The 18,362-nt window shown below is 50.8% G+C and overlaps 1 protein-coding gene across 1 annotated transcript in view; it reads left to right on the top strand.

Moving 5' to 3' along the window:
- Window positions 1-337: 337 nt before the first annotated feature.
- Window positions 338-18,362, top strand: part of FCGBP (Fc gamma binding protein) — a 39,639-nt gene continuing 21,614 nt past the window's right edge. Inside the window, exons 1-5 of the mRNA XM_065898916.1 lie at window positions 338-392; window positions 4,848-5,197; window positions 9,112-9,682; window positions 11,691-12,295; window positions 14,797-15,364. Of these exons, the coding sequence (XP_065754988.1) occupies window positions 338-392; window positions 4,848-5,197; window positions 9,112-9,682; window positions 11,691-12,295; window positions 14,797-15,364 (2,149 nt within the window). The remainder of the gene's footprint in view (window positions 393-4,847; window positions 5,198-9,111; window positions 9,683-11,690; window positions 12,296-14,796; window positions 15,365-18,362) is intronic.

An 18,362-nucleotide genomic window follows, 5' to 3' on the forward strand; every position in this document is an offset into this window, starting at 1 on the left:
CAGCTCCGGGAACCTGCAGGTGAGAGAGGCTGCATCCCCTTTGGAAGTGGGACATCAGGTCCCCTACCCTTGCCCCTGGCTCTAGGCCTCCCCATCCCACTCCCCCCAGACCCACTGGACATCCAACTCCCTATCCTACCTCTGTCCTGCCCTCCCTGCCCAGCCCCCAGGCCCACCAGATGTCCAATTCCCCTTACACACACACTGGCCCTTGGATTCAGCCCACCGCAGCCTTCCTGGTGCCCAGGCAGCCCTTGTCCTGAGACTGGGCCTTTTTGTCCTCTGGCAGGAGGGGCAGACCGCCTCCTATGACCCCCTCTCTTTCTCCACTGCAGACATGGGTTCTCTGCGGAGCTGGTGGATGCTCTGGGCCGGAGCAACCCTCCTGTGGGGTAAGTCAGACCAAAATCCCATCTATGTCCTGGTTCCAGTCTGAAGAACTCTACCTGCCTGGGTCAGCGCCCTCCATTTGAGCCCCCTCCACAGACACATCTCCCAGTGTCACCCCAGGCTAGCTGAGATGGGAGAGGGACCCTTTAAGTCCTGCAGAGAAATGTGGTGGAATTCACCCATTCTCTCTCTGTTCCAGAGGGAAACAGGTAAAAACTTTAGTCCCCAAATTCAAGTAGGTAAGAACTACTACTTTCTTGATTTTCCACAACTCAACTAAAGTTTTGACTTAGAGCCTCATTCTGCTGAGGTGATGGAAAATTTCACTAAAGTCTTTCTTGGCGGGGGGGCTGGGGGGATTTGGTGCCCAATTATCTAGGGTTATGTCCAGAACTAGAGTCTTAGGTAAAGCCAAAGTTTGGGGGGAGGGATGGGACATCCCGGCCCTCTTTACCAGTGAACATCTATTTAGGTTACTTTAGAAACATTCATTGCCCCTGATCCCCTGGCCCCATGGGACACTGGGATGTCCTTTAAGGCTCCCCTTATTCAGCAGACAGTCCTATAACCACCACAACTCTCTCCAAGATCCTGTAAAGTGATCTCTCTCCCTCCCCCTCTCTCTTCTCAGCCCTGGAGAATCTTTTCCTAGATTGAGGTGTTGAAAAGTCCCCACTCCTCTCTATTTCTAGGAGACATTTTGTCCATACTCCCATAATCCCCTTTTCCCCTTCACATACACCCCTAATCCTATGAAGACAGAAATCACAAACTGGCACCTGAACCCAGCCAGTTTGGGCCCCATAGTGCTTACTTAAAACAGTTTTGGATTGGAGATTTCACATGGAAATTCAGATATCCAATTTCTCTTGAAAAAATGGTAAGATCTGACATTTTTAAGAAAGAGCCCATAAGCCATCATCATAACAACAGATTAAAGCTAATAGCAACACCCCACTTTCCATGGCATGTGAATGCTCTAGCTGCACAGTTCTGTTTCACACATTTACATCACTTGCCTGGCCCCGTCAGCGTTTGAGTTTGAGATCCCTGTCTGAAGTGTTCAGGCTTTTGGAAGGCAAAAGCCAGAAAGGCTGGTAGGTGAACACTGCATGAATAAGGGGAAAGGAGAGAGAAGAGAGAGAATAGAAACCCACGTTAGTATTTCAACATGCGACCCAGGCACAGGGTATGAGGTTACTTCTCTGATGGGGAGGATTGGATAAAGCAGACCCACAGCTGCATTTTCTCACCCCAGGTTTGACCCAGGAGGCCTCAGTGGACCCCAAGAACAGCGTGGGGGAGGAATTCCTCACGGCCTTCCTGCAGAACTATAATCTCGGGTACAGCAAAGCCTACCTCTACCTCCTCCTCTCCAGTCTGTCGGACAACCTCACCTCAGTCTCCATCCTCAGCCAGGTAGACGGCACCTCACAGAAGGTCACTGTGGGGCCCGGGCAGTCAGTCATGGTCAACATCACTGCCAAGGCTGAGATGGTCGGCAGCAATACCTTCCAGCGTGCGGTGGTGGTCCACTCTGACCGCACCATCTCTGTGCAGGCAATAAACGCTAAGCCCAACACAGCAGATGTGACACGGCTGTGGCCTGTCCGCGCCCTAGGCACTGAGTACTTTGTGCTCACACCCTCCAGCGCTTCGTCCCAGAATCTCGAGGAGTTTGCTGTGGTGGCGGGTGCAGCCGGTGCCTCTGTCAGTATACAGCTGAAGGGGGCAGTGACATTCCAGCGCAAGTCCTACTCAGCAGGCAGTGTCCTGAGTGTGACTCTGGACCCCTACCAGGTGGCCCAGGTGCAGAGCACAGCTAACCTCTCAGGGTCAAAGGTCACCGCCAGTAGCCCCGTGGCTGTCCTCTCTGGCCACAGCTGTGCCCAGAAAAACACGAACTGCAACCATGTGGTGGAGCAGCTGCTACCCACATCTGCCTGGGGCACCTACTACGTGGTGCCCCCTCTGTCCTTCCAGACCCGCTCCGACCTGGTCTATGTCGTGGCCAGCCAGGCCACGAAACTGACCTACAACCTCGGGGGCACCAGTGGCTCCCGTGAGCTCCAGGCAGGTAACGTGGCAGAGTTTGAGATCCAGCAGTCCCAGCCACTCTACCTGTCTGCAGATGTGGGCATCCAAGTCCTGCTGTTTGGCACGGGTACCACCAAAGATGGAGTGACCTATGACCCCCACCTGGTCCTGATCCCAGACGTAGCAGCCTACTGCCCTGCCTATGTGGTGAAGAGCATGCCAAACTCTAAGTGCGTGGCCCTGGTAGTGGCACCAACAAAGGCTGCTGGTGAGCTGACCATAGATGGGCAGAGGCTGGGGGCCAATCTCACCTGGGCCGTTGTGCCAGGCAGTGAGTTCTCATATGCTGAAGTGGACCTCGGCACTACGGACAGTATCCATGTGGCTGAGGCTACTACCAACTTTGGGCTGCTCACCTTTGGGCTGAACCAGGACATGAGCTTTGGGACAGCAGCTGCTTGCGGCCGGAGTAAGTGATCAGAAATGACCTCTGGCCTTGTCCACCTGGGGACCCCTTTGCCAGCTCCCTTGCCTTTTCCCCTTTCCCACCCTCTCTGTGCTCATCTGTGGCTTCCTGGCTCAGCTGGGCTGTCTCCCACTCACCTGCATCCTCCCTGCCATCCTTCTTTTCCTTAAGGCTTCCCAAGCCCTCCCTGTCCCCCCACCCCCCTGCAGGAACAATACTCTAAGTGTTTAGCAACTGGTATGATCCAGGGTCCCAACCAGTCTGAAGAGATGCCAGTCAGAGCACTGCAGCAGGGTCCTAGAAGCCCCCAGGGTGTCTGGCATCAGCCCTTTGTCTGTTGCTTTTGTGGGGGGTGGCATTGGGGAAAGGTTCCTGCGGAGAGCCAAGGTGCCAAGAGGGAGGGATCTTTGTGGGGGGTCGGGTCAGGTCAGCAGCTTCTCACCAACCAGGTTGGGAATATTTTGTTATTTTACCTACTGACACACAACCATACCAGTTGCTAACTGCCACTCCCCCAATACCTCATATAGGAATGCCAAACTCAGGAGGTCTAGAAGTATAATAATGATGGCTACCATGCGGGGGGAGTATTTCTCAACATACCAGGGTCCACTCTAGGTGCCTTGTATGTGCTAACATAGTTAATTTCTAGGACCTGGCCCTGTGTGTACTTTTGGGCCCAGCCTGTCGAGGAGTTGCCTCCAAGCAGTGCAGCATTTGAGGGCACAGATGCTAAAGCCAGACTTCCCAGGTTCAAATCCCACCTTTGCTTGTGTGACCTTGGGCATGTGACTTCACCTCTGTGGACCTGTTTCCACATCTGTAAAATGGGAATCATAACTGCACCCCTCACAGGGTTGTTAAGTGACAGTGCAGTGAGTTAACATTTGTAGCTCATTTAGAGGCTATCGGGCAAGTGAGTATGGCTACATAAGGGTGAGCTATTATTATGAGCAGACAGAGGGGAAGAGCTTCTGAAGACTAGGAGGCAGGGGAGGAAGAGCTGTTTCTTCCTACGTGGATCCCCTTCCCGAAGCAAGGATCCTAGACAGTAGGGTTCCCAGCACTGGCAAAAATGCCCCTCCCATCTATCCTCCAGGGCATGGAAGCTACCCAACTTCAAAGGGCCACTTCAGGCTTGAATAGTAATGTGGAAGAGGTGGGTGATTGATTGTAATAGGTAATAATTAACCTAATTAACACCTGGGATCAGTTCCAAACCCTGCTTATATTTTAGCTTATTTAAGCCGGGCCATTCCCCCCTCCCCAACTATCCCTGTGAAGAAGGTATTATTATCACCCCCATGTCACAAGTGAGGAAACTGAGACATACAGAATTATAAATTACTTTCCGGTGTCACACAGCTAATTGACTGTGCCAGGATTCTAACCTAGGCAGCCTGACACCACCGTTTCCATTCTATTGAACAGTCTCTGTCTTCCATTTTCTATCTTTAAAAAAGATCCCTTGGGGAATTCCCTGGCGGTCCAGTGGTTAGGACTCCACGCCTCCACTGCAGGGGGCATGGGTTCCATCCCTGGTCAGGGAACTAAGATCCTGCATGCTGTGTGGTGCAGCCAAGAATTTAAAATAAATAAAAAATAAAAACGATCCCTTAGCCTTTTAGCCTGATTGGGAAGGTAGGGGCAAGGGGGAAACAGGGAGAGAAAAGCCACACATTAACCTTTCCATGACTGTTCCTGCCTGGTGGTTCTTCACCACCTTCCAGTTCTTCTGGGCTGAGCTGTGTTTTCTGGGGAACCAGAAAACCTAAGAGAAGTCAGGCCTGAGCAGCTCTCTCCCTCTGAGATTCCAGACCTCAGTCCCCCCACTTCTAGAATGGGTAGTTGTGAGCTAACTGCCCAAACTCCCCCGGGTGGGAGAGCTCCAGGATTCCTGGTAGGGTGGACACTCCTGACTCTTTCTTTGTGGCCACCCCTCTTCCCTCCCCAGCCCTGCTGACCCAGGGGAAGCCCTCCTGCGAAGGCAAGCAGTGCGGTCCCAAGCAGCTCTGCAAGGTGCTGGATGGGGAGGCCAGGTGCTTGGCGGACTCCGCGGCCACCTGCCGCGCCCAGGGTGACCCCCATTACACCACCTTCGATGGCCGCCGCTATGACATGATGGGCACGTGCTTGTACTCGATGGTGGAGCTGTGCGGCGACGACCAGACCCTGCCTGCCTTCAGCGTGGAGACCAAGAACGAGCACCGGGGCAGCCGCAGCGTCTCTAACGTGGGCTTGGTTACCGTGCGCGCCTACAGCCACGTGGTGTCGCTGGCCCGCGGGGAAGTTGGCTTCGCTCGGGTAAGGATCCAGAGGAGGCATCCGGGTTAAAAAGAAACCCATGAGCCACCCAACAAGCAGAAGGAGGAGGCAGTGCCTGGGTGTCAGGCCCCAGACCCCAGCCCTTTGCCAAGGGGTGGAGGGTGCAGAGAAGTGGGCCGAGGGCGTGGGGGCTCGGGAGGGGGGATTTGAAAATCAGTGGCAGAACCTTAAACCCCTTTTGTCCAGCAGTTCGATTTCTAAAAATTTTTAGAATGCTCAGAGATATGGTTAGGGGAAAAAAGTTTATGCCGATGTGTTTATAATAGCAAGAGGAGGGGGCGGGCAGAGAGAGAAAGAAGACAAAATGTCCAACAGTGGGTAATTTCTTAAGTGACCAAACACTAAAAATGTAGTGAGCACCTCCTATGTGCCGGGTTTGTCTCTTAGCACTTTCCATGTGTTAACGCATTTAATGCTCACAGCAATCTATGGGGGTAGGCGTTATTATTATTAACACTTTTGATGAGGAAACTGAGGTCCAGAGAGATGAATGACTTCCCAAGGGCTTAGGGCTAGTAAGAGATGGAGCTGGGAACGCCCCCAGGCTGGCTCCTGAGTCTCTGTCTTAACCTCTAGGCTATTCTGCCTCTGGTGAATGGATTACTACTCAGCCAATATAAATTACAGAAATATAATAACAGCAAAATAAATAGAAACAATAATTTCCCTTTTTCCTACCGTATTATTATGAACATGTTCAAACACCCAGAAAAGTTGAGATCATTGTACAGTGAACACCATTTGCCAATCACCTGGATTCTAAACATTTTACTCTGCTTAGTTCATCACACATCTATCATCTGTACATCCCTCTGGCCACTCAACAATCCCTCTTACTTTTTTTTTTTTTTTTTTTTTTTTTGGCGGTACGTGGGCCTCTCACCGTCGTGGCCTCTCCCGTTGCGGAGCACGGGCTCCTGATGCACAGCCTCAGTGGCCATGGCTCATGGGCCCAGCCGCTCCGCGGCATGTGGGATCCTCCTGGACCAGGGCACAAACCCGCGTCCCCTTCATCGGCAGGCGGACTCCCAACCACTGTGCCACCAGGGAAGCCCACCCTCTTACTTTTTATGCACTTTAAAATAAGTCCTAGACATCAATACACTTCACCCCTAAAGATTTTAGCAAGCAGACCGTTAACTAGAATACAATATTTTCACACTTCTTTTTGCTTACTTTTGAAACAAAATTTAAATGTAATAAAATCTGCAAATCATAAATAAATCCACAAATCAAAACTTAAACATAATAAAATCCACAAATCACTGTTCACTGAGTTTTGACCAATGTGCAAACCAAACCTCTGTTAAGATATAGAAGGTTTGCATCCCTCTAGAAAATTCCCTCATGCCCCTTCCCAAACAATGGCCCACACACTCCTAGAGGCAATCACAGTTCCGATTTTTTTCCACCATAACTTAGTTTTGCTGGTTCAAGAACTTCATAGTAAAGGACTCATCCAGTGCAGGAAGCCTTTAGCGTAAGGCTTCTTTTGCTCAGCATGAGACTTTCGAGTTTCTTCCATGTTGCTGCGATTAATTTTTTTAAATAGGAAAAGAAGTTACAGCTCAAAACAAAAAGGCATGTTGTGAAAGATCCTGCTTTTACGCCTATCTTTACCTGCTTTCCCTGCTCGCCACAGGTAACGGCTTTTACTAGTTTCCTGAGTATTCATCTAGGGTTTCTTTATGCCAACACAAACAATACATTCTTACGTCTCCCCTTTCTTAGCGAACAGTACCGTACTTGTGCTCTGTTCTGAACTTGACTTTTTGCACTGAACAGTGCATTCTGAAGCTGTCTCCTTGTCAGTAGGAAGGGGGCCTCCTCTTTCCTTTCTACAGCTGCACAGTTTGTCATCGGCTGGATGCATCATAGTTCATTTAGCTCAGGCCCCTGTGATTGGACGCCTTGTTCATGCTGGCAAGCAGTACTGCCATGAATATTCTTGTATCTCCCTCGTTTTGTGAGTGTGCAGGTGGATCTGTGACGTTAATAACCAAGTGGATTAAAGTAGTGTTCTTGAAGGCTAGAGAGGTTGAACACAAGCTCAGGGGGACCTCAAATCCTTTGAACTTATGTGCAGAATCTTGCATATGCTGTGTAGTTTTTCAGGGAGAGGCTCCATTACTTTGTCAGATCCTTACAGAGGTCAGTGACCTGACAAAGGTTTAGAGTTCCTGGTAGGATCATGGTAGGATGTCCACAAGAGCTTCTTAGGAGAAAAGAGTTCATGAAATGGTCACTTCAGCATGGTCTCATTATTTTTTTTAAGTATAAATATATTTAAAGGTAGGAAAAAACCTGGCATGATTCATAAATGTGAGTATTTTTTTAACATCTTTATTGGAGTATAATTGCTTTACAATGATATGTTAGTTTCTGCTTTATGACACAGTGAATCAGTTATACATATACGTATATCCCCATATCCCCTCCCTCTTGCGTCTCCCTCCCACCCTCCCTATCCCACCCCTCTAGGTGGGCACAAAGCACCGAGCTGATCTCCCCGTGCTATGTGGCTGCTTCCCACTAGCTATCTATTTTACATTTGGTAGTGTATATATGTCCATGCCACTCTCTCACTTCGTCCCAGCTTACCCTTCCCCCTCCCCGTGTGTCCAGCAGTATGGGTGATTTTCTCTTTTCTCATTTTTGCTCGTGCGTATTTTGTAAGTTTTCTGTGCTGAACAGGCACTACTTGTGTCATTTAAAAATGAAGATCACTGGACTTAGGGGAAAGACAGATTTGAACAGTGGTCCCTGGACTGAGAGCCTGTGAATGTGGACTGTCTCGGTCACTGCCTGGCAAAGACTTGGACACACAGGAAGGCTCATGGAGGCGTTGCTGACTGAATGAACGATCTATCTTACCTTTGACCTTGCTCATGCTGTCCCCTCTGCCTGTTACTCCTTTTTTCATATCCCATCCTCTTGGCTAAGACAAGACTTTGTAAAGAAAGTATAAGAAAGACATGCTTAGGAAGAGGAAAATGGGCCCAGGGGACAGAGAGAACACACTCCTTATCTCCTGGCTGGACTCTCTCTCCACTCAGGACATTTGCAGAGGAACACCACTCCCCCTCCTGGTTTTCGTGGCTACTTCTCACTGGTCCTTTATGGCTCAGCTCAGCTATCTCTTCTTCAGGAAGCCTTCCCTAACCTGAAAGTTTGGGTCTGGCTCTTTTTCTAGGCTCCTGCAGCCTCCTGTGCCTCCACTATCCCAGCCCTGATCACTCTGATCTGTCATTGTCTAGTGACAGGTCTGTCTCCCCTATTGGACTGGGAGCCCCATGACAGTAGGGTCTGGGGTTGTCTTTGTCATCAGTGTATCTCCAGGATCTCCCAGGCCAGGGCCAGGCACAGGGTCAGTGCCCAGTGGATGTTTATTTAATACAGCAGGGGCTTCATTCACTTCCTGAGCACCTGCTATTCCACCAGGTACAGTTCTAGGCACTGGAGATGAAGCAGCTGCCCTGTCTTCGTGGAGCTGACAGTGTAGTCAAGTTAGAGAGGTGATAAACAGATATTTGCAGATGACATTTTAGAAGGTTAGACACTATAGGGAAAAAAGTAGAGCAGGGAAGGGGAAATAGGGAGTCGGGAGGAGTTGCCATATAAAATAAGGTGGTCTGGGATGGGCTCCCTGAGACGGTGACATTTGAGCAAAGTTTTTGTAAGAGGTGAGGGAGTGAGCCAAGTGTATATCCAGGGAAAGAACATTTCAGGTCACGGGGAAGGCAGGAGCAAAGATCCTGAGGCTTGGTCAGTGGCACTAATGGGAGGAAGGGATCCTCACGCAGCTAGAGCAGGGGAAGCAAGTGGGAGGAGATGAGGGGCTGAAGGCCAGACCACATGGGGATCTGACCCTCCTCTCCCGACTCCCTCTGCAGATCGACAGCCAGCGCTCACGCCTGCCTGCCTCCCTGGCTGAGGGCCGCCTGCGCGTGTACCAGAGTGGGACACGGGCCATGGTAGAGCTGGACTTCGGGCTGGTAGTCACCTATGACTGGGATGCCCGGCTGGCACTGAGCCTGCCCGTGCACTTCCAAGGCCAGGTGTGCGGTCTGTGTGGCAACTATAATGGTGACCCCACTGATGACTTCCTTACACCTGACTGGGAGCAGGCTTCTGATGCTGTGGAGTTTGCCAGTAGCTGGAAGCTGGACGACGAGGACTACCTATGTGAGGACGGCTGCCAGAACAACTGTCCCTCCTGCCCCCCAGACCAGGCCCAGCACTATGAGGACAGCCGTCTCTGCGGCATGCTGACCCAGCTCGATGGCCCCTTTGCCGTCTGCCGCGATGCCCTGGACCCCCAGCCCTTCCTGAAGGAATGTGTATACGACCTATGTGTGGCCAGTGGGGATCGGGCCAGCCTGTGCCGTGCCCTTAGCACCTACGCCCAGGCCTGTCTGGAGTTTGGCATCTCTGTTGGGAACTGGAGGTTGCCAGCCAGCTGCCGTGAGTGATACCCTGGTGGGGGCTGGGAGCACATGGTGGGAGGCAGGGGACCCCTTGCATCTGCTCAATATCTGAGCATTTACTGTGGTCCAGCCTGGAGCTGGACCATGCCAGGGACGGAGCAATGGCCAAGATGGCCAGGCTGTGCCCACAGTGAGCCTAAGGTTGGGGCAGACGTATCACACTAGACAGTGACAGTCCAGGGCTGGGATGGGGGAAGTTCAGAGGGGCTATGGGAGACCAGAGAAGCTTCCTGACTCAGTCTGGGGAATCAAGTGGGATCTCCTAGAGAAAGGGATGCCCAATCTGAATCCTGTAGGAGGGATTGGAGCTAGATAGAAAAAAGGGGGGGCAGGAAGTGGGTTCCAAGCTGAGAGAAGGGCATGTGCAAAGACTTGGCATGAGATGTCCCAAAGCAGACATGCGAACATCTCTTCATTTATAACTCTTCCGTGATTCCCCGATGTCTTCTGGATAAAGTCCCAGCTCCATAGCCAGGTATCCATCCACTGAATCATTCATTCACTCATGTATTCATTCATTCAACATGCATTCCCTGAGTCCCTATCTGGCCCCACCCCTGTGCTGACAATGAGCACAGTGGGGACCAAAACACCTGTCTCTGCCCTTGTGAGGCTCCCAGAGAAATGTTCAGGAGGCAGAAAGGCTAGCACAGGAAGGAGGAGGAGGCTTCCAGGCCCAGGCCCATGGCTTGGGACAGGAACTCCAGAGAGGGGTAAGTCTAGGGGAGACACTGAGGCCATTTGGGGATTGTCTGGGTCACTGCTGTGTCCTCACTGCCCAGTAAACACCACTCCCCACCACCGCTGAGTTCCCCAATGCCTGGTGCAAAAGAAGAACCAGTGCATTCACTTATCTACCCATTCATTTTCGAAGTATTTACTGGGCATCTCCTGTGGGCCGGGCCCCGTCCTTGGTGCTGGAGATTCAGCCATGTTTGAGACAGATCAGGTTCCCACTCTCACAGAATTTATAATCCTAGCAGGGGAGACAGAGAGTAAGCAGTAAACTGTGGAATAGCTTCAGAGAGCAAAAGAAACAGAGTTCATGGGATAAGAGCAAATGGGAGACTCATGAAGAGAGCTCAGGGAAGACCCTTGGGAGAAGCTGCCATTGGAACAGAGACCAGGATTAGGCAACAGTGTGAGCTCATAAGGATGCTCTACATGGGGTGTCTCTACATAGACGAGCCTCCTGTGATATTGGGACTATTATTATCCCGTTCTACTGATGGGGAAACTGAGGCACAGAGAAATTGGAGTTGTTTGCTCACAATCACACAGCTAAGAAGGGGAGAGCTGGGATTTGAACCCAGGCCATCTACATTCCAGTAACCTTCTCTTAACCACATGCCATGTGAGGAAAGGCTAATACAGGCACAGGGAAAAGCCAGTGCAAAGGCCCAGAGGAGGGAGTGTGAGGACCAGAGACGATGCCACTGTGGCTGGGGCGGAGTGAGCCAGAGGGAAAGTGAGAGGACATGAGGACAGGGAGGTGATGGGGGCAGATCGTGGATTATGGGAAGCCTCATGGACCAATAGGAGGACTCTGGCTTTTACCCTGAGCGAGACAGAGCCACAAGAGGCCTCTGAGCAAGAGACGGATGTCATCTAACTCAAGTGTTCACAGGATCCCTCTGGCTGCATATGAGGAATAGAATGGGATGCAGGATGGGAGCAGGGGGGAGACCAGGCAGGAGGCTGCTGGGGTGAACAGGACAAGGGTGGGGACTGTGGTGAAAGGAAAAAGGGGCAGATTCTGGATAGATCTTGAATGTGGAGCTCACAGGATTTACCGACATGTTGGTTGTCCAGTGAATAAAGGGGAAGGAATCAACTATATCTCTGAGGTTTGGGGCCTTCGCACCCAGAAGGGTGGAAGTGTCATTAACTGAGATGGGGAGCTCTGAGGAAGGAGCTGGGTTGGGGAGGGAAGTCCTGGCACGTTCTGACTGCGCTGGCCTGACCCCGCTCCCGTGTCCCCGCAGCCCTGTCCTGCCCCGCCAACAGCCGCTACGAGCTCTGTGGCCCCGCCTGCCCGGCCTCCTGCAACCCCGCCGCGGTGCCGTCCAACTGCTCCGCGCGCCCGTGCGTCGAGGGCTGCGTGTGCCTCCCGGGCTTCGTGGCCAGCGGCGGCGCCTGCGTTGCCGCCTCGTCCTGCGGCTGCAACTTCGAGGGCCGCCCGCTCGCGCCCGGCCAGGAGGTGTGGGCCGATGAGTATTGCCGGCGGCGCTGCACCTGTGACGCCGCCACCCAGCAGGTGCGCTGCAGCGACACGCAGGGCTGCCCAGCTGGAGAGCGCTGCCGCGTCCAGAACGGTCTCCTGGGTTGTTACCCCGACCGCTTCGGTAGCTGCCAGGCGTCTGGGGACCTGCACTACGTGAGCTTCGACGGCCGGCGATTCGACTTCATGGGCACCTGCACGTACCTGCTGGCCGGCTCGTGCGGCCAGGCCGCGGGGCTGCCTGCCTTCCGGGTGCTGGTGGAAAACGAGCATCGGGGCAGCCAGACGGTGAGCTACACGCGCGCCGTGCGCGTGGAGGCTCGTGGCGTGAAGGTGGCCGTGCGCCGGGAGTACCCTGGGCGAGTGCTGGTGAGTGATGGGTGTCCAAGGCCGGGTGGAGGGGCAGGGAATTCCCCTTAAAGAGTAGGGGTCTGGCCACTGGGGGAGGGTGGGGGTCTGCTAGAAGACCTTGTGGCCAGTGATTAGGCTTGGGGCCCCCCAGCGAGGCGGTGCTGCCTCTCCCTGGCTGTGTGTGACTTTGTCTCTCAGTGCCTCAGTTTTGTCCTCTGACAAATGGGATAATAAGATGGTGCCTCGCCAATGCGAGCCGCTTCACAAGGTGGTTGTGGAGGTTTGGAGTTACTATTTGTAGGATGTTTAAACTGTTTTTTATTTATTTATTTTTGGCTGTGTTGGGTCTTTGTTTCTGTGCGAGGGCTTTCTCTAGTTGTGGCAAGCGGGGGCCACTCTTCATCACGGTGCGTGGGCCTCTCACTATCGCTGCCTTTCTTGTTGCGGAGCACAGGCTCCAGATGCGCAGGCTCAGTAGTTGTGGCTCACGGGCCTAGTTGCTCCGCGGCATGTGGGATCTTCCCAGATCAGGGCTCGAACCCATGTCCCCTGCATTAGCAGGCAGATTCTCAACCACTGCGCCACCAGGGAAGCCCTGTAGGATGTTTAAAAGAGACATTGGTGCCCAACAAGTGTTCAGTAAATGTTGACTCAATGTTTTATTGTTATGAACCCTCCAAAGTTAAAGATTGGTGCATTTTCTGGAGGAAAATTGATATTCAGAGAGTAAGGTGACATGTGAAAAGTGGGGAACAAAAGGTGTTGGGGGGGTGTTAAAGGGGTGTGGGGGTACTTACAGATAGGCCCACAGGGTTCTGGACAGAGGGTTCTTACAGGGTCCACCACCCAGTAAATTTTATATATATATATATATATATATATATATATATATATAATTTACTTCTATGTGTTAAATGCTTGACATACAGTAACTCATATGTTAATCTCTGTAACAACCTTGTGAAATAGGTAATCTTGTTAGAGGAGAAATCTGGGCACAGAGAAGTTAAGTCAACTATTCAAGGTCACACAGCTAATGAGTGGCAGAGCAAATATTTGAAGCCAAACTGTCTGGCTCCAGAGTCCATACTCTTAACCTCTGCATTCTATTGCCTTTCCTGAAGAAAGAGATGGAACAGGCAGGGATGGAAGTGGATGGAAGACTGTTCCAGGCAGAAGGAACAGCAACTGAAAGGCTCTGAGGCAGGAACAAACATGAGGGGTAGAGGAACAGCATGGAGACCAGTGGGCCTGGAATGGAGAGAGGGAAGGGAGAGCGAGGTAGGAGATGATGTAGGGGATGGCTATGATAGAGGCTTTTGATTTAATCTGAAACCTGAAGGATGAGGAAGAGACCACCAGGTGAAGAGTGGTGGTTGCTAGGCAGAGGGAACAACAGCTGCAAAGGCTGAGGCTGGACTGAACTTGAAGAGTTCAGGAGAACAGCACGGGGCCAAGGAGGCTGCACCTGAAAGAGTGAGCCTGGGGAGATGGGATAGAGAGGTGGGTAGGGGATGAAGTCAGAAAACAGGGGACACGCAGGGCCTAGTGGGTAGAGGATTTGATTTTAAGCTGAGATGTGAAGGGTGATGGGGAGGCAGCCAGACAAAGAATAAAGATGTGGAAGAGGGTAGGTATGTTGCAAGCATAGGGTACATAGCGTATAGCAAGTGCAAAGGCCCTGAGGCTGGGCTGAGCTTGGTGAGTTCAGGAGAATATCAAAATGCCTGCATGGCTGGAGTTCCAAGGGTGGGGAAGGAGGCAGTCCTGAAGAATTAAATTGGAGAGCAGTGAGGCTCAGATCATGTATGGTCTTTTAGGCCATTGTAAGGGGTTTGGATCAAAGCTGATGCCTAGAATACGAAGTAGAGGTGGCCAACTAAAGAGTGATGAGAGGTATCCCGGGAAGAGGTCACAACAAGTGCAAAGGCCCAGAGGTGGGAGTGCACTTAATATGTTCTGGGAGACAGCAAGGAGACAGCAGGGAGCCTGAGTGAGTGATGTGGGAGGTGGTGCATGCACAAAGGTGGACAAGAGCCAAGGTTAAGCAGGATGTTCTAGGGAAGGGGCTTAGATTTAAGCCAAGTCCTAAAGAATGAAGGGGAAGCAGCCAGGAGAAAAGTGGTAGGCGGTGTTCTTGGCAAGGTGAAAAGACCCTAAAGTTAGACTAAACTGGGAGAGTTGGGGGAATCTCAAGAAAGCCAGGGTGGCTACAGCAGAATGAGTGAGGGGGAGAGTGGCAGGAGGTTAGGTCAGGGAGGTAATAGGGAGACAGATCCTGTAGGCTTTGAAGGCCGTGGGTTAGGGATTTGGATTTAAGCAAATACTTGAAGGATGAAGAGAGGTGGATGATTTGCCAGGCAGTGGGAACAGCGAGTGCAAAGGCCCTGAGGTGGATCAAGCATAATGTGCTCAAGGGGATAGCAAGGAGCCCAGAGTAGCCAGAGCTGAGTGAGTGAGGGGTGAGTCACAGGGCCTTGAATACCCTGACCTCTTGGTCCTCCCGCATCTCTACCCAGGTGGACGGCATCCTTCAGTACCTGCCCTTCCAGGCGGCAGATGGGCAGGTGCAGGTGTTCCGCCAGGGCCAATATGCTGTCGTGCACACAGACTTTGGCCTGACTGTCACCTATAACTGGAATGCCCATGTGACTGCCAAGGTGCCCAGCAGCTATGCGGCGGCACTGTGCGGGCTCTGTGGGAACTTCAATGGGGACCCAGCTGACGACCTGGCTCTGAGGGGTGGAGGCCAAGCTGCCAACGCACTGACCTTCGGGAAGAGCTGGCAGGAGGAAACAAGGCCAGGCTGTGGAGCAGCTGAGCCAGGTGACTGTCCCAAGCTGGACACCCTGGTGGCCCAGCAGCTGCAGAGCAAGAAGGAGTGTGGGATCCTTGCCGACCCCAGTGGGCCCTTCCGGGAGTGCCACCACACACTGGACCCACAGGGTGCTGTGCGAGACTGCGTCTACGACCGCTGCCTGCTGCCAAGCCAGTCTGGACCACTGTGTGACGCATTGGCCTCCTATGCTGCCGCATGCCAGGCCGCTGGGGCCACTGTGCACCCCTGGAGGAGTGAGCAACTCTGCCGTGAGTACCGAGAGTGACAACTGGGGGACTCAGCCTTATGTATATTCATTAATGTATAAATATCATTAAGTCATTGAATTCTTATAACAGCCCCATGAGGTACGGGCTATGGTTATACCCATTTAACAGATGAGGAACCAGAGGCTCAGAAAGTTTGTTACATGCCTGGGATCACGACAGCTAGGAAGTCACAGATGCAGTAAATATTTGTAAGATGGCTGAATACATCTGGTGGCCCCAGGTCTGATTCCCATTTGGCAGCTGTCATTCAGAGATGAGCTCCTAAGGATCCCTGCCTGCACATCTGGCAGTTGTCAGGCTGGTTGGTTTGGAGGATCTCAGTCAGGACTGCTTGTCTCTGCTCTGCTTGGTCTCATCTTCCAGCCGGCTAGCACAGGCTTCTTCACACAGTGGTCTCAAGGTTCCAAAGAGCAGCAAGGGCGGACAGCCCCCAGTGGGCAAGCACACTCCAGGCCTCTGCTTGACGTCACATTTGCTAATGTTCCATTGGCCAAAGTCAGTACCATGGCCAAACCCAGAGTAAGGGGTGGCCAGCGTCAGTCTGTCACAATCCCCATCATACATCTCTGCCACAAACATATGCATGAGTGAGCAACATTTAATAGGTTTTAGAAATGCCTGAGACCATAGACTCTAAGTGTTAAAAAAAAAAAGGATAGAGTGAGTTATCATTGCAAGTCTCGTTAGTACACAACTGATAAAAATATTAAACATGGGGCTTCCCTGGTGGCGCAGTGGTTGAGAGTCCGCCTGCCGATGCAGGGTACACGGGTTCGTGCCCCGGTCCGGGAAGATCCCACGTGCCGCGGAGCGGCTGGGCCCGTGAGCCATGGCCGCTGGGCCTGCGCGTCTGGAGCCTGTGCTCCGCAACAGGAGAGGCCACAACAGTGAGAGGCCCACGTATCGCAAAAAAAAAAAAAAAAAATATATATATATATATATATATATTAAACATGTATTGGAAAGACATCTCTTAATGAGATGGATGGCTTTTTCCCCAGTAGTTCATGTCTGTTGTTGGAAGGAGACAGGGTGTAGCATCAATTCTATTTTTCATTTTGTAGATATGATATTACTAGGTGGATGGAAGTGGCAGGAGTTCTGCTAGAGCAACATCACTCCGTTCTTTGAACGCCTTTTGAGCTGCAGGGAAGTTAGTCACACTGAGAGATGCCATAAAACTTACTTTTTATGACTTCTAAGCAGCTGATTCTATGAGGCCCTCCTTCTGTTTTGTCGGGAGCAGAGCTGGAACTGATTTGATACCAGTAATGATTTGTCACCAGTAATGATTTGTCATCCATTGTCTCCATGCTTATGGTAATATTTGAAATTGTCCCTTCGTGTCCCTGGAGGTTTTCACATCCCCACGGCAGCACACTGTGTTAAGATTCGGGATTGTTCTCTTCTGTAAAGTGGGAGAAGCACACTTGCAAAAGGGACAGTGGGAAAGCAGATGCAACTCCATCAGAGGCACATTCTCAGGCTGATCGTTTTTAGGAAGAACTCACATAATTAGAGCCAGGACTTGTGTGGCACACTTCCCACTGGGCAGGTTCTGTTCTAAGGGCTTAACAGCTCTCATTTCATCCTCACCACCACCCTGTGAGGTGGGATCATCAAGGAAATGGAACCGCAGAGATATTAAGTAACTTGCCTGGGGTCACACAGCAGGGCAGCACGATTTGAGCCCAGGCCAGTTGACTCCTGAATTTGTACAGTTAATTGTTGCATTCTATGGCCTCTGTAGTAATTGAGAATCTCTTATTTCCTTAAAACTACTCTTGCCCTTGGACCCCTTGGAAGGTCTAGAAGACTGGGTTGTGAGGACTCAGACACCAGGCAGAGGGAGGCCTGGGGGGTGCCTGAACCCATGTGCCCAGCACCAGCTTCAGCTCTTGTGGGTATTTTGCTATTCTCATTCATCTATCTCCTCCACCACCGCCCCTTTCTTTTTTTTATTTTGTGGAAATATTTTAAAGCAAATTCTAGACATGAATTTTGCCACAAATACTTTAGTAAACATCTCCAGCAGATAGGACTTTTAAGCAACATGACCACAGTGCTGTTATTACCAACAACAAAAATAACACTAATTCTTTAACATCCTCTAAAACCCAACCTGGGTTCGAATTTGCTCAATTGTCTAAAAAATGTGTTTTTTTCACTTTAATTGAATGAGGATCCAGACCGAATCCACACTGCACTGGGTTGGTTTGTCTGTATTCATTTTTATCCTGTAATAGCCCCCTCCTTTTTTTCTCCATCATATTATTATGAAAATTTTCAAATATACAAAAAAGTTGAAAGAACTTTACAGTGAGCACACATATACGTACCATCTAGATGCTACAATCTGTGTTTTACTATACTTGCTTTATCACATGTCTATCCCTCTATCCACCCCTTCCTTTGTTCGTGGAAAAAACAGGTCATTTATTCTACAGAATTTCCTACTTTCTGGATTTGGCTAGTTGCTTCTTCACAGTGTATTTAATTTGTCCCTCTGTCCCCTGATTCTCTTGTAAACTGGATATTAGATCTATAATGGTGCTGTCCAATAGAACTTTGGTGATGGTGGAAATGTTCTATACCTAAGCTGTCCCATCTGGTCACCACTAGTCACGTGTGGCTATTGGGCGCTTGAAATCGAGCTAGTGTGACCAAGGAACTAAATTTTACTATCAATTTTACTTAGTTTTAATTAACTTACATTTAAATGGCCACATGTGGCTATCGTATTGGATGGTGCAGATAGAGGCTTGATTGAGTTCAGTTTTAGGGGGTTTTTTTTGTTCTTTTTTTGTGAGGAACCCACCTGTTTTATAATCTGGGATGACTGGAGTTTGGAGAGAGAAACAGGGATTCTTTTTCATTTTTTTCTTTACCACCTGGCCAAATATTTTAATTTACTATAGAATTACTACCACTACTACTACATTACTGCTTTAGAGTGAAGAAGCTAAAAATACTGCAT

The sequence above is a fragment of the Phocoena phocoena genome, chromosome 20 (genome assembly GCF_963924675.1).
Source record: "Phocoena phocoena chromosome 20, mPhoPho1.1, whole genome shotgun sequence".
Taxonomy (NCBI): Eukaryota; Metazoa; Chordata; class Mammalia; order Artiodactyla; family Phocoenidae; genus Phocoena; species Phocoena phocoena.